We start from the raw sequence: 25059 nt of genomic DNA on the forward strand, positions 1-25059 counted from the left end.
GCTTCATAAAATGGCTAACATATTGACATGGCAGGTCTTCCTTTTATAAGGAAGCAAATTGGTGAAGTTGCTCTCCATCATTCTATGTAAACTCCCAGAATATTGTGTCTCCTCAAGTTACTTTTATTTTTTTCCTTCTCCTAGGGCAGATGTCCAAGCTATTGCTTCTGCTCTCTTGTTTTATTTATCTATTTATTTATTTGCTTGCTTCTTGTTTGTTTGTTTGTTTGAAGAGTGCCTTTAGACCTACAGGGAACAGAGAGATTCTTAAAAATAAAGATGATGCGCATTCGTATATGAGAATAAATACTCTTTATGGTACAAAGGCTATTCAGAATTATTGGTAATGTAGATTAATTAATAATTAGATTATTAATTATTATAATAGTTAAGGAGAGGTTTAATCTAGAACTAAGAAGAAATTTCTTGACTGAACAATCAACCAATGGAACAGCTTTCCTTCAGAAGTTGTAGATGCCCCATCACTGGAGACTTTTAAGAAGGGACTGGGCAGCAACCTGTCTGAAATGATATAGGGTCTCCTGCATATGATAAGGGGGTTGGACTAGAAGACTTCCAAGGTCTCTTCTAACTTTGTTTTTCTGTTATTCTGCTAGATCTGACAACTCCTATCTCTCTGCTGCTGTGTTATAACATTGTTGTTTTTGGCCCCGACCTGTTGTTTTCCAGACTCCAGACTGCTGCTGGTTTTGTGTTGTGTCAGGGCATTTACATACCACCTCTATGCCGGGAGGTGGTAAAAGCACTTAGACATACCCATATAAAGGTACATTTGTACCTTTAATTCTATAATGAAAAAAACCTAAATCAGTTACTATGGGGAGTTATGTATGTATTTATTTAATTTCTATATTTATGCATGCATTTATTTAATTTCTAGAGCTACCCATCTCAACAAGTGACTTTTGCATACATACATCATAAAAACATAAAACAATTAAAACAATGAAGAATAAATACATATATTGCATGGTCGCCGAGTATCCCTTCATGTTGTATACATGAAGGCAAGATGGCATCATAGATTGGGAGAAAGTATCCTTCTATCTGGTCTAATGCTGTCCATAATTATTTGTAGCTTCCAAAGGCACCCCAAAAAAGTTCCTTGTATTATATCCTTTTAACAAAATATGTTAAGAATTAAACCTGGGATTCTGTACAGATGACACGTCTGTTATATCCCTGGTCTCAGTAATGTGTTGTGTCCAAGCAGCCCACCTTCTAACAGGGCAGTAATTCAGCGATATTTTGACATCACCAATGGAGGCAGTAATTAAATTTCTAATCCTTTTTTTCATGTTGGTAACAGGCAGATATTTTTCTTCTTCTAATTCAATATTTGTTTTATAGAATTTCTTTGTTTTGCTTGAAGAAGTTTCGCTTCTCATTTAAGAAGCTTCTTCAGAACTTTTTTGTGGTGGAGGAGAGAACTGAAACAGAACTTGGATGAGAAGCAAAACGTCCTCAAGCAAAACAAAGAAAGTCTATGGAAGAAAAGCACCTTTGGGACATACTGAGAACTAGTGAGCCACATCCGAATGCAGTAGGCAGGAACTTTGAATGGAAACAGGAAGAAATAAATAGGAAAAAGAACAAAAATGGTTGATGCAACTTTTTACTTAAAACATTTGCTATTTTTCTTCTTTTAGATGCGAATATTGTAAGCTGGCTAGCAACATTAAAATTTAAAAAAATCCAGAAAATTGGATCTGCATTTTAAGTGATTAGGTCACCTGGGGTTAAAGGTTTGAAAGCAAGGACAGAATAGCTCTTGAAAGCAGTAAATCATGTAAATTAAAAAAAAAATCAGGTCATGAATTTGAAAAAGTTGATTCAACCAGCGATAAAGACTAGCAGAATCAGAGCAGGAAGATGGCAAGGAAGGGTTTAATAAGAAAATAAAGGCAGATGGCTAATTTAAGCAGATAAATGTTTTAAGGATAACCACATTTTCACATTGTTTTATTATACCAATGAAGAATTAACTTCAAGAAAGATTTGCCAGGATCCCTTAGGTTTGAATCAATGTGCAGCAATGTGCTTTTCATTCTAGCATAGATGCACCCACACACATGTGTTCACATCATTTCTTTTTTTAACTGAAGCAGCACTGATTAACATATGAATCATTCAGTCTTTAAATTTTACTGCCTTGTGTAAGATACTCATAACTTTTTGTTTATAATTAGAATGCAAATGAGATTTAGATGACATAGTTAAGAAAGATAAGTGAGTATTTTCAGATTAGAAAGGTGAGTAAATATTTTTAGATTCAAAATTATGATTACACAGTAATTTGCTTGTGGCACTAAGCATATATTTGGCTGTTTAAGAAAATACTTAAACAGTCATTTTGTGACATTGATGGGTAGTAAACATATTCTAATGAATGAATTCCATGAGTGAATTACCTCTCTATGATAAAAAAACCTTTCTAATATTTAAAGAAGAAAACTTGTGCTTTAAATAAAATTACACTCGTTGTCCAGCAAGCACAAGAAAAGGTTTCCAATTATGTACAATTTCAGGGTAATAAAGCCTGTCAGAGATAACTTTTTAAAAATCAAATCAAAGCTGTAAGCAAATTTCTTATGCTACAATAGATGGAATAACTTCTCTTTGCTGCAGTCTTGTAATGTGTTTTTAATTATAACTAGCAGGATTTTTTTTTCCTCCTAAAGGTGCTTTGTTATTAATTTGGTTTTTAACATCCTTACATTTCCCAAAAGACTTCTGGGTCTGAGCATAGAAATATGTTGCCTGACCTATAAGAGCAAATAATTGAGTCATTTCAAATAGAAAGTGTCATAAATATTTTTGTTACATGATAATATTACAGGAAGATAATATCCAGACATATTACAGATTTCTGCTAAGAAGCCAGCTAGTAAGTTTTAATATTATTGTTACTGACAACTTCATAATGGCAGACGAAGTGACCTGTGGCGCATACGCCTATGGGGGCAGTTGGATATTTTTGTGAAGCCATTGATGTCTTCTAAGAACAGCTCAGGAAACTATTATTTTGAAGATATTCTATGATCCAAAAACTATGGAAAGCAAATAAGAAGCAAAAACACATCTTCTGAATAATATTGGTATGAAATATACAGAGACACAAGCATTTTGAATTAAAATGATCATTCCTGGGAATTTTGCTACTTGATGATCGCAGTGATCCCAAAATAAAAGATGGTGACTCTATTTAATGAACAGGCATGCTTGCATTAATCTCTGAGCATGAATAATAGCATCCTTTCCCAAACTGATATATTCCAGATGTCTTAGGTTCCAACTGCCATTGAGTTAGAGCCAATGGGAATTCATCTTTAACACATCTGCAGGGCACCAAATTTCAGAAGATTGTGATGGATGTAAGACCAGCCCCAATCTGTAGTCTCTGGATTCCAAACAAAATATGGTGATGACATTCCTTCTTTTTAACTCCACCCTCCCCTCCCCAAAAAACATTCCGTGCTTAGTTTTCACTCAATTTCTTTAACTGGGGAGGGATTTTCCTTAAAAAAAAAAAAAGTCTTTATGAATCCCTTATCAGAGGTGGTATTCTGCTGGTTCGCCCCAATTCAGGCAAACTGGTAGTGGCGATGGCGAGTGGGTGAATTAAAGATGCTCTGCGCATGCACAGAAAATTCTGTGCATGGGCAGAAGTGCTCCACGCCCATGCTCCCAGTTCCGAACCGGTAGGGAAGATTATAGCATTTCATGCCTGTCCTTTATCCCTTGTATCTTTCTTCTTCTTCTGTAGATGAATATTCCCTTTTTAAATACATAAGAAGCGATATATGATGGCCTATATAAAGGAATTTTTAATGTTTTTTTTTTACATATCTCACTAACAATGATTGTTAGGTACTTGATTATTTATAGGAAAGCTTGTGCTTGTTTCAGTTGAACTTGAATACTTTTGTGTGGCGGCATTTTTTGAAACAAACCAGATGTGTGTGATACCTCAGATTAAATAAATAAAACTAGAAATAAAACAGATCAATGAAGACTGTACTCGTTTAGTAAGTCTTGGCAGCAAGATATTATAAGGAAGACAAAAAGAAGTTAAAAAACAGATAATCTAGTTAAGATCACTCTGTTCACCAGAAATATGTTCTAAAACAGGATACTTACAGAAGTATATTCTATAAGGAACTGGTGATTATTACATTGACTTTAGATCTTACCTCCTCCCCTCCCCCCTTTTCTCTGGTGAATTTGGCAAAAGGATTAACAATTATTCCATGCCAAAATGTTGCATTTCATCACTTGTGTATAAACCAGATGTTGAAAACTAACCTGTAAGAAGGTTAAAAAAAGAGTCATATTTGTAGTAAATACTACATTTTTTGGAGTATAAGATGTTCTGGAGTATAAATGTACCTTAGTTTTGGGGTAGAGAAATAAGAAAAAATTTATTTGGGATGACCAAAGCACATAGCTGCTGAGCGCCACTAGAAAAGCGACCAGGAGAGGCCAAAAACAGAGCTTGCGGAGGCAAAAATGTGATGCGCAGAGGCCGAAAACACAATGTGCAGAGGCAACGATTGATGGCAATGTGCTCTGGTGATCCCTTCAGCCTTGAACAGGTCTCAAACAAAGGATTCAGAGGCTGAAAACATGAGGCACAGAGGCCAAAAATGGGAGCCACGGAGGGGGCGATGGTCTGTGTCAATCCCTGCAGCCTGGAACAGGTCTAAAATGTGATGCACAGAGGCGGAAGGGTGGGAGCTTGTGGGTGGGCGGGGCTACATCCAGTGTAGGGGGGAAAAGTGTGTTTTATACTCCAAAAAATACGGTACTAAAATAAAAGGATAGCTGTGATGGTGGAATCCTTGGTACTCTCTGATTGGTTGTTTGCTTGCAGATATTTCATTACCTGACTAAGTAACATAATCAGTGCTAGTGACTTTAGGATTTGCTCCCTGTTTATATACACAGTAACGTTTCCTTCAGTGCTAGTGTGCCTGCGGAAAGTAAAAAGGAATAAAAAAGACCAGAACATTCCATGTATAACAACCAACACCTGGATAAGCAGGGATTAACAACAGACAATAAAGAAGAAAACAATACCCTGATCAAGGAACTATCAAGGAGAAAAATATACCCTCCACCAGACCGGCAGGACAAGCTACTGTATTTAAACAGGGAGCAATCCCCATACTCGCTAGCATTGGTGATGTTACTTAATTGGGTAATAAAACATCTGTAAACCAATAATCAAGCTCATGGAGCAATAAGGATCCCATAATTCAACTCTGAGCTTTCAATTGGAGCAAGTCATATTAACAGTTTTAACTGAACTTTTAAAAAGTCATCACACTTACAGTATGTGCAGACTTTATATATATATATATGTAATATGATATATGATTTTACATATATTTATTTTCTGTCCGAATGAAGCATTGTAGTTCCTCTGAAATTTTTCTAGGGTTCCTCATTTAACAGAAGAAGGAATGATAGGTAACAAAATAGGCAGCCTACCTGGATTGCCTTAGTGCTATAATATGTACCCATGGGATCCATATTTATATGAGTCAACAGTGAGATCCCAATATCTGACTTTGGTGTGAACCCCAACAATTATCTATAGCACACAGGAGTTTTTAAAGATTGTGTGCCGAGAGAGCAGAGAAGTAGGATGTTTTTGTCATTGTTGTAAAGAATAGATGCTGTGTCCAGTGATGCAATTTAGCCAGTTCTATCTGGTTCGGGCGAACCGGTAGTGGTGGTGGCGGGAGGCTCCTCAGCCCTTGAAGAGTGTTCGGAGACTCCAGCTGGTCCAGAATGCAGCCGCGCAAGTGATTGTGGGTGCACCCCGGTACACCCACGTTACACCTATCCTCCGTGAGCTGCACTGGCTACCTATTGGTCTCCGGATACGCTTCAGGGTGCTAGTTATTACTTATAAAGCCCTACAAGGTATTGGACCTGGGTACTTGAGAGACCGCCTTCTTCCGATTACCTCCCACAGACCCATTCGATCCCACAGATTAGGCCTCCTCCGTATTCCATCTGCCAGCCAATGTCGGCTGGCGACTACTCGGAGGAGGGCCTTCTCTGTGGCTGCCCCGGCCCTTTGGAACGAGCTCCCCGTGGAGATTCGGACCCTCTCCACCCTTCAGGCCTTCCGGACGGCCGTGAAGACCTGGCTGTCCCAGCAAGCCTGGGGTTGAGTTCCCCCCCCCCCTACTCGAATCTGCTGTGTCTGTTGTGCTTTTAAACAGTTGTATTGTCTGATTGTCTTTGTCTTATTTTTTGTAATTTCTCCTCCCTTGGCTTTGTTCAGCTGCCCTGAGTCCCTTCGGGGAATAGGGCGGCCTACAAATTGAATAAAATCCAAAATCCAAATCTAAATCCACTTGCCCGTACATCATCACGTCCCTTTTTTGATGCTCTGCACATGCATGGAAGGTCCTACGCATGCACGTGCAAGCGGAGTGAGCGCTCATGAGCGTACACTCACATTTGTGAACTGGTAGCAAAGGTAAGTTGATTTCACCCCTGGCTGTATCCTATAGTAATTTTTTTTAATCTAGTGGGAATAAGGAAAGATTATTCCTTTGAAGCATTCTTTTGTTGCAATAATAGACCAACAAAACTTTCAGTAATATCTGACAAATCGTGATTAATCACACAGATGTGTTTCACCTCCATTAACTATTAAAATTAGAGTCTAGCCTAGCTAACTTCTAAGGTATGTTTTGCGGCTTTCATGCTTCATATATTAAGGGATTTGATTGTTTTATATACTTTTTAAGGCCCCATACATTGCACCTGCTGATTATTGCTTCCTTGTGTTGCTGTGCAGTCACTACTTAATCATTTAATTATTAATCAAATATTTCTAGACTTGTTTTCCACAAACCACTTGCCAACTTGAGGATTTCCTAACCCAGAGTTTGTAAGATTGAAAGCGTATCATCATATTTGTCGAAATATGAATCTTATTTGCAAGCCAGTTTTTCTGAAACTCATTAGCTCTTCATTTGTTTTTCTGTCATGGTTTGCAACATCAATTACACAGAATTTGGCAGTCTCTGATTACTAATTTATATGGATCCAATTTCCATAGACTAGCCAAAATCGATCCTCCTCTTCCCATCTTTTTTTTCCTTCCTTTTCTTCATTTCAAAGATTAGCATTGACTAAAAAATACTTAACTTTGTTTAGAATGAAATATATTCCTTTTTGGAGCCTGTCCATAATGATGAACCTTGAGGGCATACAGTATTTGGCATGGATGCAGGAATGAATAATTGTAGGATCTGTGACTTTGTCAAAAACATAGTAGGCCAGTCCTGAAAAGATCCTTACACCAGGATGGAATATGACGGAACTAATTGAAAAAGCTGTTAGCAGCAGAAAAGTATCATGATCTTCCCTTCTCCTTATAATGTGTTATTATCTTGTAAGCCATTTTTATGCCCGTACAGATCATTACCATGTTTGATCTATGAGAATCTCAAGCACATGAGAGAAACTTGTTGAATGCCAAGATAAATTAATGGGTCCAGGAAGTCACACGCTACCATTTTAGGGCACTTTGGAAAAATAAAATCTTTTCTTGCCTCTACAACCGTTTTTACAGTATTTCAGACCTAATAGAAGGGGTAAAATATTGCATAGTGTTTCATCGTATAGAGATAAATGTTTAAATCTGTCGATCTTATCTATCTGTCTATATACCATCTGTCTGTCTGTCCGTCTGTCCATCCATCCATCCATCCATCCATCCATCCATCATCCATCTATCTATCATCTCTCTTCCCTCTCTCCCTCCCTTCATAAACACACACACACACACACAACTACCCTTTGTTTATAACCACATACATAATTTGTTAAGTTATATTTTATTTAATAAAGTACAGTTGAATGTATTTAAATAACATATTAAGTGAGAGCATTACTTTACCAGAATGGTATCTGTCGTGGTACCCCTAGGGCATGTCTGTGCTTCTACATATGCTTACTTTGTACTTTCTGTAGACAAATGGGAACATTTCCAAAACAGGCACCGGACTGCAGTTTCTCATTTATATTCTCAGAATAACTTACGAGGATCATTTGAACTTAGGGACGTACAGACATTCATAGAAATATAATATTCATAAGTCCTTTGCATCAGTCCTTGTCTTCGTTAATTTAATTCTTTCCTTTGGAACGTGACAGCTTCCCAATTTTTAAAACTACAGTTTGTTAACTATCAATGTTAAAGTATTATAGATTATATTAGATAAGGAATGTAATATAAGCTAGAATTTCCAGTGTCCACACTTGCCTGGACTACCACCAAACCATAGTTTCTTGCCTTAGAGTAGAAAACTAAGCCATTAATCCTCACCCTGTCTATTTATCTTCAGCTTACTGGTCTATTGTTCATATCATTATCTAGTTTCCCAATTACCAGATATTGATTAAGGTAAAGGTTCCCCTCACACATATGTGCTAGTCATTCCTGATTCTAGTGGTGGTGCTTGTCTCCCTTTCAAAGCCGAAGAGCCAGCGCTGTCTGAAGATGTCTCCATGGTCATGTGGCCGGCATGATTAAATATCGAAGGTGTACAGAGCGCTGTTACCTTCCCGCCAAAGGTGGTCCCTATTTTTCTACTTGTATTTTTACTTGTTTTTGAACTGCTAGGTTGGCAGAAGCTGGGACAAGTAGGGATTCGAACTGCCGAACTGCCGACCTTTCTAATCAACAAGCTCAGTGTCTTAGCCACTGAGCAACTGCTCAGTGATTTATATATATATAAATATATATATATATATATATATATATATATATATATATAAATATATATATATATATATATATATATATATATATATATATATATATGTTTAAAGTCACAACCCCTGGTATGCCCAAATATGGGAGGAAGATCACTACTTCCATTCTCTGTCCTTCGGCTCGTTACAAGAGACCATCCAGACAGAAACCCAATATTTTTTTTACTGTTGCCTTTTTGTTACATTTGTTATATTTGTGCTGATAAATAAATAAAGGGAGACTAGTATAGATCTATTTCAAGCTATTTAGCTCTCATCAGCTAGCCATACCCTTACAGGTCCAATTCCCAGTAAGGGAAGTTGAGCGACTGTGGAAAAAGAAATTGTGTATTGTCCCAATTGTAATTGGAGCCCTTGGAGCAATACCTAAAGGGCTACCTCGCTACTTAGAAATTGTAAATTTATCAGACTTGAACATTCTGATTCTACAAAAAATCACCCTACTTGGAACAGCTTATATCCTCCGACGTTACCTTAAAAGTTCCTAGGTCCTTGGTTAGGACTTGAGCTTTTAATAATTAAATATTAAAAACAATCGGCAAGTGGGAAACTGATTCACTCAAAGGATTGGAAAGAGAATCGGCCCTTTAATGATTGAAAACAGTGACCCAAATAATTGAAAGGTTTGCTGCTATCTGATTTTGTAACATCATTTAGCTGGATTAGCTCTTAGCTGATGGAAATAATTTAAGCAAACAAATAAAAAAGATTTTCAGTTTCTCCAGCTCAGAGTGATTAATAACCTGTAAAACCAGGCACTCAGTGAAGACCTAGACATCACTCTTGATACTCCCTTCCTGCATTCAATCACATTTGCACACTTAACGAGGGTTCATTTGCAATGCTTATGGGCCCAGCTCTCTCCCATAACTTTCCACTCATTAGAAGCTCAGCTCAATAGGACAGAACATTCATTTTTAAAAAACATTTCACAAGCACCGCCTTTATACTGTTTTCCATAAAGTTGAAATTAACGCGGCATCAAGTCTAGAAGATGATGTATAACTTTTGCTGGTATATACCTAAATTATCACTGAGTAGCTATAGAATCTGATTGTTTGAAAGGATGGGGAAATGCACATGCTTTGTTTTCTTATTTGTAAATCAGATTTTTACCTCTATGTTGATTTCAAAGTTGCCTTCATAACTTTTTGTATAGCAACATTTTGCACATTTTTTTAAAAAAAAGCCATAGCCTGATAAAAGGGAAAATGATTGTCTTTAGAATGCCGAATATGCTTTAAATAAATTACCCAATTGGAATAGTAATAACGTAATACTACTTCCTAGTTTTTAAGCTAATTCTGAAATGGACAGTGCCAAATGGAGACTGATATAGAAGGATACAATCTACTTTTCACAGGATCAGCCTAATGGACAGTCCTATGATCCACAGATCCTTGCAAAAATTGTTTCAATTTCCTTAGAATAGCCAATAATTGAATAGGGAAGTGGTTCCCAACCTGTGGTCCGTGGGAACCTGGGGACTGCTATGTTGTCCCAGGAAATCTGCAAAGGCTGGAAAAAATGTTATAATTTAAATCTTGAGTTACATCTTAGGGTCCAACTGACTGTGGTCCATGACAATAAAAGGGGATTCATGGTGAAGAAAAGGTTGAGAATAAGATGAAACATGTGCTGTGTAGAGTGATTCTGTACAATGGATGTGAAAAGCTTATGGTAGCTCTAATGAATGTTTGGACAGGTCTTTAAAAAGAGAGAAGCCAATCTACATTATGGGTGTTTTTTTCATATTTTTTTCTAAAATGATAGTCTTACAGAGTAGTACTTCCACTTCTGATGAATTTGCTTTTTTTTAAAAATGGGAACCTTACAATATAGTTAGCTTTAAGAGTTGTGTAGCTCTTCTTCTCTAGCTCATTGGTAGTACGACTTGTATAAAAGAAGTTACACATCATGTCTAAATGATGAACCCAAGCATTGCTCATTAGATTAAACTGATATTTATGCTTTCTGAAGTATTGAATCTAATCAAATGACTAAGAAAACTGGCAGGAGTACAATTTGACTTTAAGGTATAGCAGTAATGGCACAATGAGATAAGTACATCCAACCAGTCATTCCTGTTGCTTAGGCTACTTTTGGAAAACTATCACATGGGTTTCTAAACCTCAATTATGTTTTCCACGGGGTTCAAACTTGAAGCCATGACTATAGTTAGTGGTATGAAATAATGAGAAAGGTAAGGCAGGAGATGAATTTGCCACAGTAGATGGCAGCACCAAGTTGATTTTGATCTGTTATGGACAAGTAAGCCAGATCAGATGTGGTAGTTGTTGGACAGGAAACCACTTAGAAATCCTGGGACTATAGACTCGATTAGGAAGTTAAAAATAAGTGAGGATGAAATTACAGTTCAAACAATGTGATTTGGTCTGAGGTTAGCCGATATACAAGTTTTTTCATCTCCTGAGAATGCATGATTAAATTAATATTTATTTATTAAATAATGCCTTTTCTACTTTCTGAGTAATTTTAGGTGATAAACATTCCTCTCCATGGATCTCTTTTACATAAATCTTTTATCCATTTACAGATTCATGTATCACAAATGCAAAAATTCATATCTCATTGAAAAGGCTCTTTTTCCATTCTTCCTTTCTTTGTGTTTCTCAAATATCTTTACATAGAAACTGACCTATTATTTTCTATTTATCTATCTACATCATGATCCTTCAAGTATATTTTGTGAAATATGAAAACTTTTCTATTACTCTTTTTGTTTAATAATTTTTCATGTTTAATAAAATGCAAACACCACAACTAATAATCTTTTGTGACCCAGAATTATTTTTTTATCTGGGAATACATACATAGACCATAATGTACCCTGTTTCCCCCAAAATAAGACATCCTCAGATAATATGCGCAATCGGGCTTTTGAGCACATGCGCTAAAATAAGCCCTCCTCTCAAAATAAGCTCTCCCCGAAAATATTGCAACACAGCAGCAGCCATGAGGTGACCATGCTCACCACCTCTGCACCTAAAAAATAATAAGACCTCCCTGAAAATAAGGCCAAGTGCTTATTTCAGGGGTGAAAATAAAATAAGACCCCTTCTTATTTTCAGGGAAATACATTATTTTTTAAAAATGTTAGTAACATAGGACTTGAGTGACCTTATTTGATCAATGATGATGATTAATAGTTACAATTTTATGTGTGTATATACAAGATGCACATATTGTGGTTATAATTTGGGCCTGATATAAATTTTGTTTACATATTATTTAGATATTGTACATTTTAATTTTGTTTGCTAATCTCACTTATTTTCGTGGTGATGTCAATTTTTTTTTCCTGAAAGTATTAATGGGATCCAACAATATGTACATACTACAACATAGTCAGCTACAAAATAGAGCCGAGGTGGTGCAGTGGTTAATGCAGCACTGCAGGCTTGTTGTTGGGGGCAATATGCTGACTCTGTAAACCGCTTAGAGAGGGCTGAAAGCCCTATGAAGCGGTATATAAGTCTAACTGCTATTGCTATTGCTAATGTTATGTGGCTTCAGCTGAACCATAAAAATACATAGTGGCAGTGAATAAACTAAAGCTAAGATACCTCTATTGGGCAGCAGTGATAATAAGATGCTGGAGGCGTGTGATCATTTCAGATACCATAGAAGATATTTATTAGAACATCCAATACTATAATATACTAAGTTAGAACAACACTCTGATTGCTATCAGGTTAGAAGTCCAGTAGTAGAATACCTATAGAAATTCATCAAGAAGAAGAAGAATCAGTAAAGTTTCTAACCAAATTGTGTCAACAAATTGCAAAAAAGATGCTGAGACTTTTGAAAAAGTGCAAAGACCACCAACTAAAATGATTAACAGCCTGAAGACAAAAACATATATGAAGAACGGTTGGAAGAATTGGGTATAGCCAGTCTAGAGAAAAGAAGGACTGGGGTGACGTGCTAGCAATAATCCCGTATTTGAGGGGCTGCCACAAAGAAGTAATACAAATTACAAATGGTACTTACAGCTTAAATAACATGTCAATATATTAACTGTAATCCCATTCATCAATATTAATCTACACTCAAGTGTCTTGAGGACAAAAGCATGGAGTAACATCCAAAAAAGGCCTAACATATATGTAGTGCTGAAGAATCATTTAGACCTGGGATTTTAATTTGTGATCTAGGAACACCTCAAGGCTTCTCCAAGCTATTTAGTTTGTGACTCTCAAAACTATCTCCAAATATGTCACTAAATTTTGGCTACAGATTTGTCAAAAATCAATGATTGTCAAACCCTGCAAGAGTGGCAAGCTGAAGAAACAAGAACTGCTTAAATTTCTGGGAAGCTGTTTGTTGCTAGTAGGGTAATATAACACAAAGTTGAAATCATCTCAAAGCAGTTCTTCCACTCAATTTATACCTACCAAAATTCTGGTTGAGATACTCTGTTTTTCTTTCGTAGGCTTCCCCTATTTTTCCTGACTTAATATTTCTTTTGCAATGATCCTTCTTCTTCTTTGTATTCCTCAGAGAGATACCATCACAGTGGAGGGGGGTGGGGAATAAACTATTATAATCCCTAGTAGGATGTTTACACAGTTAAATAAATGAATAAAATCCTTCCAGAAAAAAAAAAGAGAGAAGCCTTAGTCTTGTCACTTTGCAACATCTAATCCATTATTGGATCTTCCCTCTTAATTGTTAGGTGTGGATACAGTAATTAAAAAGGTCACCTATCTTTAATCTTGAGACAAGATTAAAGCCTTCCCACATGTATTGTATTGTATGGTATGGTATGGTATGGTATGGTATGGTATGGTATGGTATGGTATTGTATTGTATTATATTATATTATATTATATTATATTATATTATATTATATTATATTATATTATATTATATTATATTGTATTTATAGCAAAATACTATATCTCTATTATAATGAGGTAGGGCAGTGATATAATTCTTGTTGGCTTTTTTGCCTTTTGGGAACTTTAGTTCCACCACATTGGAAAACTGCTTGAAGTGCAGATTCGGCCTACTTTCTTTACATTCCAAATAAGTTGGTCCACAACTTCTATATTTGCTTCCAAGTCCAATTCAGGAAGCTTATTTTGACCTTTAAAGCCTTACATGGCATAGGACCACGTTATATGAGAGATAGCCTCTTCTCCATTACGGCCATCCATCCCATCAAGTCTATCAGGAAGACAAGTTGCAGGTCCCTTCAGAGAGGTAGCTCCCATCTAATGGGACCTAGGAGATGAAAGATTTCTGCTGTGACATCTGTCCTCTGGACCATCATCTCTCCCAAAGTGAGATTAGCCCCAATCCTTGTGACTTTCCAGAAAGCCTTTAAAATTTGATTTTCCCCCAAGCAAACCTGGGGAATGCTTTTTGTTGTTTTTAATTGGTCTTATGGAATGTTTTAGTTGCTAGTTTTATTATATGCTATCCAGAGTCACCGTGTATGAGATAAGCAACCATATACATTTGACAAAATAAATAAAAATGTTCCCTGACCTTTTCCCATCGGGGAAACATTTTTAGGATATCAAGGTGGATATCCTTACTGTTAGGTAATTGCAGCATCCAGGCTGAACAATAAGGCAGGCAAATGTCTGTCATTGATGAAGATCAATTTCATCCCCAATATGTTTCAGTTCCGTTTAAGTGTCTGAACCTGATATTGGTTGAGAGAGAAAGAAGAATTTTAATCCTGCTGTTGGCTAGGAAGCCAATGCCTGTGAACAGGGATTGGTGTGGAAAATTTAAGAGAATTGATCAAATTAGCTGCAGTTTATTGAATCATAGATCTATAGAAGTATGTTGAACTGAACATTAGTTTTCCTTTTATATATATATATATGTGACAGTGAGTGAGTGAGTGAGTGTGTGTGTGTGTGTGTGTGTGTGTGTGTGTGCGTGTGTTCCAGCATAACGCCTCAAGCAATTTCAGCCAAGCTTGGTACACAGATGACTTACCCTCTGGAGAAAACTATTGTGGACACGCCTAAAACCCCTCGGGGTGGTTCTGTTCTGTGTTCTGTTAAGATACAGCCTGTTGTGCCTTAAAATGGCTTCTACAGTACTGCCGTAAAATGGGTTTTACTGTGCAGCATAGTGCCATGGTAACGGCTTCACAGTACTCCACAACGGGGCTCCCTCAGATAAGATGAAAAATCCAACATTAGAAATTATGTTTGGTCTGGACATTTTCCCCCTATAAATGAATACCCAGCCAATGCCGGGTATACTAGTATACCTTTTAGGTGTGCTTTACATTGAAACAAGCAGTTTTACATGGCACACTTTATTCTTCAAGTGATCAGAGACTTTCAAAATAAACTAGTTTACATTTCATATGAAGAAAAATGCAGAACTCGTGGGATGTCCATAATAGTTTGGCTGGTGGCTTAGAGCGGTTGCCCCAGTTCCAAGGAGAGAGGTTGTTCTGGGGACCGGAGAGAGTGTGGTTTCACATGCTGCCTGTATCCCATGGATGGGGCTTGTTTGTGAGGCCTGTTTGCTGAGTCTGATTGGGGACCCCTGGTTTGGAGGTTTCATTTCATTTCTAGACCATCATCTAGAACAGAGGTGGATATGGCCCCTTTATGAATATTGGACTTCAAGTCCCAGAATGCTAGCTCAGGAATTCTGGGAGTTGAAGGCCAATAGTCATAAAAGGGCCATAGTTCCCCACCCCTGATCGACAAGAATCAGCTGCTGATTATTGCTTGGGCAAGATTTGCATGAATAATCTTCAACAAATTTTAAAGTACATCCAATTAGTACAGTATTTTGTTCCTGTTTCCACCTCTAATGTCCTACAAATTCAGATAGTGTTCTTATAACCTTCAGAATTAGTTTCCAGGAATTCTTGAAGAGGAAAGCCATAGCATTTCAGATTGGCCAATGTTTATCTTTACACAGCTCACATTTCTTTCTTCTCTGTCATGGGATGCAAGAAAAAGGCCACATTAACTTAAACACAAAAGTCTGGCCAGCTGGTTTTCTTCATTCACCAGAATGCCCACATTTCCATAAAAGATGCCAACTCTCCTGTTGATATCAATATCATCTTGATATTTATGTATCCTTCTTCCATGTCTTTCCCTGGCACATGTCATCTGGTTTTTCCTCAAAAGTTCATCACTCAAATGCTTCTTCCTTCCTAGTAGGTGGTCCTTTTATATTGTCACTTTCAACAAGCTAACTCTTTTATGCTCTCAACTGGATTTCCCTCCTTGTTTCATTTGCTTATTCAACCAGCTTCCAAAAGGATTTTATTGTGCTTATACTACATAAATAGATGACTTGGAGGAGAATTGACTGGGAAAATGCAAGTTTTTAGTGCATATTTGTTTGAATAGAAAAGAATACCTGTAGTTCAGAGTTGATGGACTTCTTGGTGTTCCCTGAGCTTGGTAGTTTGCTTGCAGATGTTTCATTTCCTAACTAGGTAACAACATCAGTGGGAATGAGGGTGGGGTTTCTTACAGGCATGAAATTCTCTTACCTTCACTACCGGTTCGGAACCGGAAGCCTATGTGTCCGTGCTTCGCTCGTGCACGGGGCTTCTGCGGTGCTTCTTTTATAATGTGATACATTAACCTTTTGCGCATGTGCAGACCGTCCATGATGACGTCTGGGTGGGTGGGTGGAACCTCTCGCTGTCGCTGCTACCGGTTCGTCCGAACCGGAGTGAACCGGCCGAATGCCCCCTCTGGTTAGTTACCTGTTTATATTCAATAGCTTGTTTTTTTATGGAAGTTCATAACCTCAATGATCTATTCATGTTCATAGACAATAATGAAAGAGACTGGTGGATGGGTAGCAATGTTTGGGGACTTCGATGAAGCAGGAAAAATCTTGAATAGTTTTGTTTGATCAGCAAATACCACAGTGCACTGAGGTTGATGAAACAGCAATGTGAATGTCTTTTATAATGTGATACATTAACTGATACTAATTTCTGCCTTTGAAATCTTGCATAGTAACATGAGTTAGTCATCTGAAATTATTCCAAACTAACATTTATAGTAATATTCAACGTGCAGAATTTTTAGTTGTCAGTTACGGATATTTTTTTCTTTTTTTTAACCCTGCAAAATTCTAGTATAAAGTATTAATCTGCCTAGCCCATTCCAATTTTGCACGAGTTCATTAGAGTTCGGTGGCTATAATAAATTTAAGCAATGAATAAAATAAAAATATAAAAAAATAATGTTTATTCAGAGCAAGGTTCAAAACAATTGCATTCGTTTTTAGTACATTAATAGAGAATATGAATCTGCTTTACAACTGGCTGGGAATAATATAAGAAATCACTCACTAAGTGTTTCAGCGCTAGAAAGCATTTGATATGTTTAGTATCAGCATTCAATTTTTAAGAGAACACATCTATTAAGCTGGCTTATTCCATTTCCAGTGTTGTAGGATATTAAAGGTACTTCATAGTGGAGAAAAATCTCGGTTTATTTGAAATCATGTTTACTTAAAATAGTGGGCCAAACGCAATTCTTTTTATAGTGTAATTTATCAATTTTTTGACTCACTAGATAGGCCATGTTTAGTTTTGCGGTATAAGTGAATTAGAATTAGAATTAGAATTGATTTTATTTGTAGGCCGCCCTTTTCCCTGAGGGGACTCAGGGCGGCTCACAGAAAACCAGGGAGGGGGGAATACAACACTAAGACGACAACACATAATAAAATAATAAGCAACATGCATACAACATTCGGGCGGGGTAATGGTCCTTATCCCCAGGCCTGACGGGCGAGCCAGTTCTTCAAGGCTATGCGGAAGGCCTGGACGGTGGAGAGGGTACGAATCTCTACGGGGAGCTCGTTCCAAAGGGTCGGGGCCGCTGCTGAGAAGGCCCTCCTCCTTGTAGTTGCCAGCCGACACTGGCTGGCCGATGGAGTACGGAGGAGGCCTAACCTATGAGATCTTATAGGTCGTAGGGAGGTAATTGGCAGAAGGCGGTCTCTCAAGTATCCAGATCCACTGCCATGTAGGGCTTTATGGGTGATCAGTAGCACCTTGAAGCGCATCCGGAGATCGACAGGTAGCCAGCGCAGCTCGCGGAGGATAGGTGTAATGCGGGTGAATCGGGGTGCACCCGCGATCACTCGCGCGGCTGCGTTCTGCACTAGCTGAAGTCGCCGGATGCACCTCAAGGGCAGCCCCATGTAGAGCACGTTGCAGTATTCCAGCCTAGAAATCACGAGGGCCCGAGTGACTGTTGTGAGGGCCTCCCGGTTCAGGTAGGGTCGCAACTGGCGCACCAGGCGTACCTGGGCGAATGCCCCCCTGGTCACAGCCGCTATATGATGGTCGAATGACAGCTGTGGATCCAGGAGGACTCCCAAGTTGCGAACCCTCTCTGAGGGGTGTAAAATTTGACCCCCCAGCCTGAGTGTTGGATTAGTGGCCAAATTTTTGGGAGGAAAACACAACAGCCACTCGGTCTTTTCTGGGTTGAGCACAAGCTTGTTAATCCTCATCCAGTCCATGACGGCTTCAAGCCCCCGGTCCATCACGTCAACCGCTTCATTGATTTGGCACGGGGCGGACAGATACAATTGAGTATCGTCCGCGTATTGATGGTATCTAATCCCGTGCCTACGGATGATCTCTCCCAGTGATCATCCGTAGTGAAAATGTCATCTTTTCTCTAGCTAAACGGGTAAAAGGTGTTTATATTATATGCATTTAAAAATGTTTACATTGCATGTTCTTTATGAATTTGAATCATTCCGTATGGTTCCATTCCAAAATGAACAGTGATCATTTGGTTTCTTTGAGGTGCAGCTGCTAAAAACTAAAGGGTGATTTGCTTAATGCATTATGGGAGAGAAATGCCCAGAAAAACAGTAATTTACTTTGCAGCTCAGGGAATGAAAATCTGTTCTTCTGTTATGGAATGTATTTTTGGATGCAGAGAAAAATCTAAAGAGGTACAATTGCTGGATCCCAGCTTCTGGAACCTGTACTTATATTAAGAAGGAAATTAGAATTCCATATGCATTATGGAATTCATTTTGTCAAGTTTATGCCTGTGCTTTTCCTATGAAGCATTTGAAAGTTTCCCTTCACAGACCTAGAAGAAAATATATGATGATATTGTCACTGCTACAAAATTTGAAGGTTCTGTCTTTTTTTCATTTCCCATTCACACACAATATCTTCTTATCTCCACCTGTGCTTTTCATGAATTGCTATTATTCTTTGGTGAGTATTTTCCTGTTCATGAGAAGAGATTTTCAATTTAATAAATAGTGGTGAACTGAAGCCCATATGCTCATGTGCAGTACAGTTGTTCCATTATTGGAAAAAAAAAAGTGGCAGTCTTATGCGAAGGATTGGATTTCCATCAAAAAAAAAAGTGTTTGTTACATCATGAGCACTGTCCTTTGCTTTTTGCGGTCTTTCTATATTTTGCTAAATTGAGGCTTTGGAGAAACAGCTACATTGAGAAAATTAGTGTTTGGAAATGCACTGTGCAGTTTTTCTCTCCTGATAGGTTAAAATTAGTTTCAACTTGTTGCCCTTAACATAGCACAAACCAAAGTTAACTTTTGCCAAAGTGTCAGTCGTGATTCAAGCCATTTCTTTTGACTTTTGTCTACCGGTATTTAATGGAATCTGTTGATTTACATAGGCAAGATACTGTGTTTTAATAAAGGCATTGTGGAAATGTTCTTTTTTAGGTCTATTTTGTAGAATTTTCGATCTAATTGAAGACACCAGGTTCAGCACTGATGGTATTTCTTGTGTAGGAAGAAAAAAAGGGAAAAAAATGAGTTATGATTCTGCCGGATTCGTGTGTAGTCTTTTGCCACCTACAAATGATCTTAAAACTGATTTTTTTTTCTTGACTGGTTACCTTTTTAGCTATTTGTTGTCTAATAGCGTTCTCCATGCCATGCTTCTAGTCATGCTTGTTTTTAGTTGATCTGAGCTTCCAGAAATTACTATGCATCAATTTCATTGATTTCTCCTCTCTTCCACCTTCCTCCTCCTCTTCATTAGCTGAAGCACTTGCAGGAAGACAATATTCAGATTTGAGTTTCCCTTAAGAGTGGCTTCTTCTTCTGTAACTCTCTTACTCGCTACAAAGTAATAATTTGCCTCTTAAATGATAAAATATTTATTTGGGGACTGAAAGACAAAAGCTGCTATGGTTCAGTTTAATATTCCAATTTTTCTTTTGATTACTTGTTTTGTATCCTAGACCACTTACACAAATTGTTCTCCTTTTCATGTTCTGCAGGTAACCTTAGGTGGGACCTTTATTGGCATTGGACGCAAAACTCCAGATTGCCAAGGGAACACCAAATATTTCCGCTGCAAGTTCTGCAATTTTACCTACATGGGCAATTCTTCAACAGAGTTGGAACAACACTTCTTGCAGACTCATCCGAACAAGATCAAGGCCTCCCTTCCTGTCTCTGAAGGCAGCAAAGCCACAGAGAGAAACTCGAACAAGTCCAGTCCTACTGTTCGATCGGGTGAGATGGCAGATTTGGCGAAATGGCAGGACAAGATCACCATCAGATGTGGAGATGACACTCCAGTTGGCTATTCGGTGCCCATCAAGCCTCTTGAATCCTCAAGACAAAACGGTACGGATGCCTCCAGTTACTACTGGTGCAAATTCTGCAGCTTTAGTTGTGAATCCTCCAGCTCTCTCAAACTGTTAGAACATTACAGCAAGCACCATGGGGGGAGCCAGGCAGGGGGCCCTCACCCAAATCGGAATGACAAGCTCTCGAGGGGGTCAGTCATTAATCACAATGACATAACCAAAAATGCAGACGGAGAGTTAGCGACAAAGAGCGAGAAAGGCTCTAGCATGGCCAAAAAGAAAGACTTTTCCAGCTCAGGAGTGGAGGACCACGTGGTGACAAGCTACAATTGTCAGTTTTGTGATTTTAGGTACTCAAAGAGCCATGGCCCAAATGTAATAGTGGTGGGGCCTCTTCTTCGTCATTATCAGCAGCTACACAACATTCATAAATGTACTATTAAGCACTGTCAGTTTTGTCCCCGAGGCCTCTGTAGTCCAGAAAAGCACCTTGGAGAAATTACTTATCCTTTTGCTTGCAGGAAAAGTAATTGTTCCCATTGTGCTCTCTTGCTCTTGCACTTGTCCCCTGGGATGCCAGGAGGCACCAGAGTCAAGCATCAGTGTCATCAGTGCTCTTTCTCCACCCCTGATGTAGACGTTCTCCTGCTTCACTATGAAACCACACACGAAGCCCAGGTGTCTGAAGTCAAGCAAGAAGCAAATGCCCTGCAAGGGGGGGATGGACCACTGACTGTCAAAGAAAGCAAAGAACACTCGTGTACCAAATGTGACTTTGTCACTCAGGTAGAGGAGGAGATTTCTCGACACTACAGGTAAAAGTCTGTGTGTGGGCATGTTTGTGTATGAGAGCATATGTGCATTTCTTAACATCTTCCACATTCAAATGCAGTGAGTCTGGCCTAGAGTGAAGAAAGTTCAGGTGTTTACTCCATAAACCACCCACTTTATATATAACTGAGACAGTGGTGGGTTTCAAAAATTGTTCGAACCTACTCTGTGGGTGTGGCCTTCTTTGTGGGAGTGGCTTGCCCCCCATGTGACTGGATGGGAGTGGCTTGCCGCCCATGTGACCGGATATGAAGATGCCGACGACACTTGCCAGAACCACTTTAAATTACCTCACACACAGCACTGGCATGCATAAGAATAGGATGTAAACTTGTTTTTTAAAAGGCATCTTTGGTTTGCGTTAAAACAACTTCAACACACGCAATGTTCTGATTGCACCACAAACGCAGTAGTCATCCTTACCTTTCACAGAGGCACTGAGTTTTATAAATATGAGCATGATAGTGTAGAATAATTATATCCAAGGACCAGTGGTGGGTTTCAAAAATTTTTGGAACCTCTTCTGTAAATGTGGCCTGCTTTCCGGGTCCACTGGTGAAACCTCTTCTAACCGGTTCAGTAGATTTGACGAACCGGTTCTACCGAATAGGTGCGAACTGGTAGGAACCCACCACTGAACTGAGAGATGACAATTTAGGCATACTCCAAATAAAGGCCATGCGATGGAGTATAGGGAGTAAACAGGAGCCCCAATCCAAGGATGCCCAATGCAAAAGTTTATTCATATTGCTATCTATATCTAGATTTTATTTATTTATTTCATTGTAAAAAAAAATTCTATAAGGCAAGAGCCTTTGCAAAACACTTTACTTTCACGAAAGGAGACAATCTATTTATTTAAAACACCAAAGTAATAATAAACTCTCCGGTGTGTAACTCATAAAATAGAATTGGAGGCCTTAGGGCAAGACTTGTGTAAATAAGTTGGTCTTACGGACTTTTTCTGAAAAGCTGAAAAGGGGCATAATGAATCACAGATTCAGGTCCTTATAGACATGAAATCCTTGCATTACAGATTTAATCTCATATCTTTTCATCCTTTAGCTAACTGACATATATACATCTTGGAAATAAACATGTTCTTATGATCCCATGCAGAAATGAAGCCAATGACAGTAGCTTCATTTTTATAGAAAAGTAAGCCAAAATTAGAGAATTAACCAGGAGCTATAAACTGCAAAGCAGTCCCTAGTCTGTCAGACAGTTGAGATGAGATGCTATCTAAGAGTACCTCTAAACTACTATAAAAACTACTGTAACATGTGTAAATAAGTTAATATGCTATCAAATACTTTGGTGTTTTCTATTTTGAAAACCATAATGGTCATTGTTGGAAGGGAGAACAGGCATTTTTTGCCCAAACAGAAAAACTTGGAAATCATACAACTAGAATGCAAACATCCAGTTTGATGCCTTGAGAACATATTTAGAGTACACCAAGAAATGAAACAATTGATATAGTCAGCTCAATGTGAAATGATTTGCTTTATTATACAGTTCCCCCTTTTTCAATTCAATTGGCCCACTAGGAGGCAAAAATTAGTTATTTAAATATAGTAAGCTTCAAAGATGAATGACAGCTTTTATATCTTAGGCAGGGTATATTTTAATAAGGCCAGCTTAGGAAAACATTGAAAAATTAGAATGCAATCCATTTCTTCCATTTAAACAAAGTTCTAATATTTAAGGGTTCTTTTTAATTTGGGATATATCTTGTGTGATTGTGAATTGTGGCTGAAAATGCTTCCTTAATATTTTCATTTTGTGTGTGTGTTTAAATGAAGGTACAGCTTCAGAATAAATGTTTCTTTTTCTTAATTCCATGAAGCAGAAATTTAGATGGTGATGGTCAATTTAGTTCTTTTAGTTATATATATATAAAAAACCTGATTGTCATATACTTCCCACTGACGTCAATGGTACATAATGCTGTTGAGAGGGGAAAAACATACCACTTGTTTAGGTGTCTAAATATGTTTTGGAAAGCTAAAATTGGGCTTCTGAGTTAAAAAAAAAAGTTGGCTAGATTTCTATCAATTTTCTGGCACAACAAACCAGTATTTATGCACACACTTTCCCTCTCTTCTCATATGCTTACATATATTTTACTAAAAAAGCATCTGAAAACTTTTTTGAAAGCGGTTATTCTGTAAGATTTATATGGCTACTCTTCTCATTGTTTGTTTCTCTTTATATGTAGCTAAGGTTGCTTACTTTCATTTTAGGATAAAATAGGGAACAAAATTATTTTAAGATAGATTAAATATGATAGAAACTGTTAACTGACTCATTTGTTGAACCAAATGATTTCTGTCTGTGTTTCTGGAAATTTTTGTGGTGTTTGAGAAACCCCACAAATTCAAATCTTTGTAGATTGCAAATAATAAACTATAGCAAAATGAAAATTGACTGACTCTGCCAACAAAAAACAGAAGATTTTGTGAGTGTCTTCTCATACTTATTTACTGACTTCAGTGGGATTTTCTTCAGGTAAATGTATTTGGTTAGTAGAAAAACGGCTTTTCAAAAGATTTTAGATTATCCTTCCCATTATCTTGACGTATTGATGAGAATTATAATTCAACATCTGCAGAACTATGGTTTAAATATAAATGTTGAAACTCAAAGCTGGAATCTTATTTTTAAGGTAAGATTTGCTTAATACAGTTGGACTTAGATAAGACAGCAGTAGCAATAGCATTTAGATTTATATACCGCTTCACAGTGCTAAGCACAGAAGCTTAGTGAAGTTTTGTAATATATTAATTAAAAAAGAAGTATTTATTATTCATAAATACCTGATAAATCAGAGTAAGTCCTCAGTACACAAGCAATGTAAACCGTGCAAGTGACACATATATTTTGGTTTTTATTTATGTCTGTGGCTCAGGGGCTAAGATGCTGAGCTGGTCGATCAGAAAGGTCGGCAGTTTGGTGGTTCGAATCCCTAGCACCACATAACAGAGTGCCCTCCCGTTATTTGTCCCAGCTTCGGCCAACCTAGCAGTTCGAAAGCATGTAAAAATGCAAGTAGAAAAATAGGGACCACCTTTGGTGGGAAGGTAACAGCATTCTGTACGCCTTCAGCATTTAGTCATACCGGCCACATGACCACAGAGACGTCTTGGGACGTCTTTGGCTTTGAAACGGAGATGAACATCACCCCCTAGAGTCGGGCACATATGTGCAAGGGGAACCTTTACCTTTAGCTTTATGATTTATATATTACCCTGTCATACATATAAGTGATTCTGGGCAGTGTACACAATAACTGGTGTCCGAGGATAAAACATCACTTCACTCGTCCACAAAAAAAAAGAAAAGAAAATCAACAATAGCAACTTATAGGAGAAAATGGCCACCGTATGCAAAGTCTGTTGCATCAAAGTGTGGCTGGCATTTATGCTTGACTTATTGTATACATGCATCTAGGCATGTATGAATGTGCCCAATGCTGAATTGGGAATGGTTTTTAAGATCTTGTGCCTTCAGAAAGTATTCTCAATATTGTTCTATTTCACCTTGTCAGTTGTTTCTCTGACTTTTGGCAGATTCTAGTGTAAATCTGATATTTCTGATGATGTCCAAGAAAGAGTTATCACCTTGCTTCCACCTTCCTTTTCCCTTCCTAATACTAATTTCCTCTCTCCTCCTTTTTGTGAATTCTGTTTGTGGCTCTTTAGAATTGGTGCAAAAATCCCACAACCAAATAGCTTTTGTTCCAAATTTAAAAACTTCTAAACATTTTTGATGGGATTTTGTATAACATGAATGTCACTACTAGCATAAACGT

General features: G+C 37.8%; 1 protein-coding gene across 5 annotated transcripts in view; it reads left to right on the top strand.

Annotated features, from left to right (window-relative positions):
- The window catches only part of TRPS1 (transcriptional repressor GATA binding 1), a 271881-nt gene that overhangs the window by 73225 nt on the left and 173597 nt on the right, over positions 1-25059 (top strand). For 4 of the 5 annotated variants that reach the window (XM_014054418.2, XM_014054412.2, XM_014054436.2 and 1 more), the window contains one exon: positions 20100-21229. In XM_014054418.2, the coding sequence (XP_013909893.2) occupies positions 20100-21229 (1130 nt within the window). The remainder of the gene's footprint in view (positions 1-20099; positions 21230-25059) is intronic. The other variant, XM_087706763.1, reaches the window with a different exon arrangement.

This window comes from Thamnophis sirtalis, unplaced genomic scaffold (genome assembly GCF_051295495.1).
Source record: "Thamnophis sirtalis isolate CommonGarterSnake01/CBP01778 unplaced genomic scaffold, rThaSir2_p1.2 scaffold_2, whole genome shotgun sequence".
Lineage (NCBI taxonomy): Eukaryota > Metazoa > Chordata > Lepidosauria > Squamata > Natricidae > Thamnophis > Thamnophis sirtalis.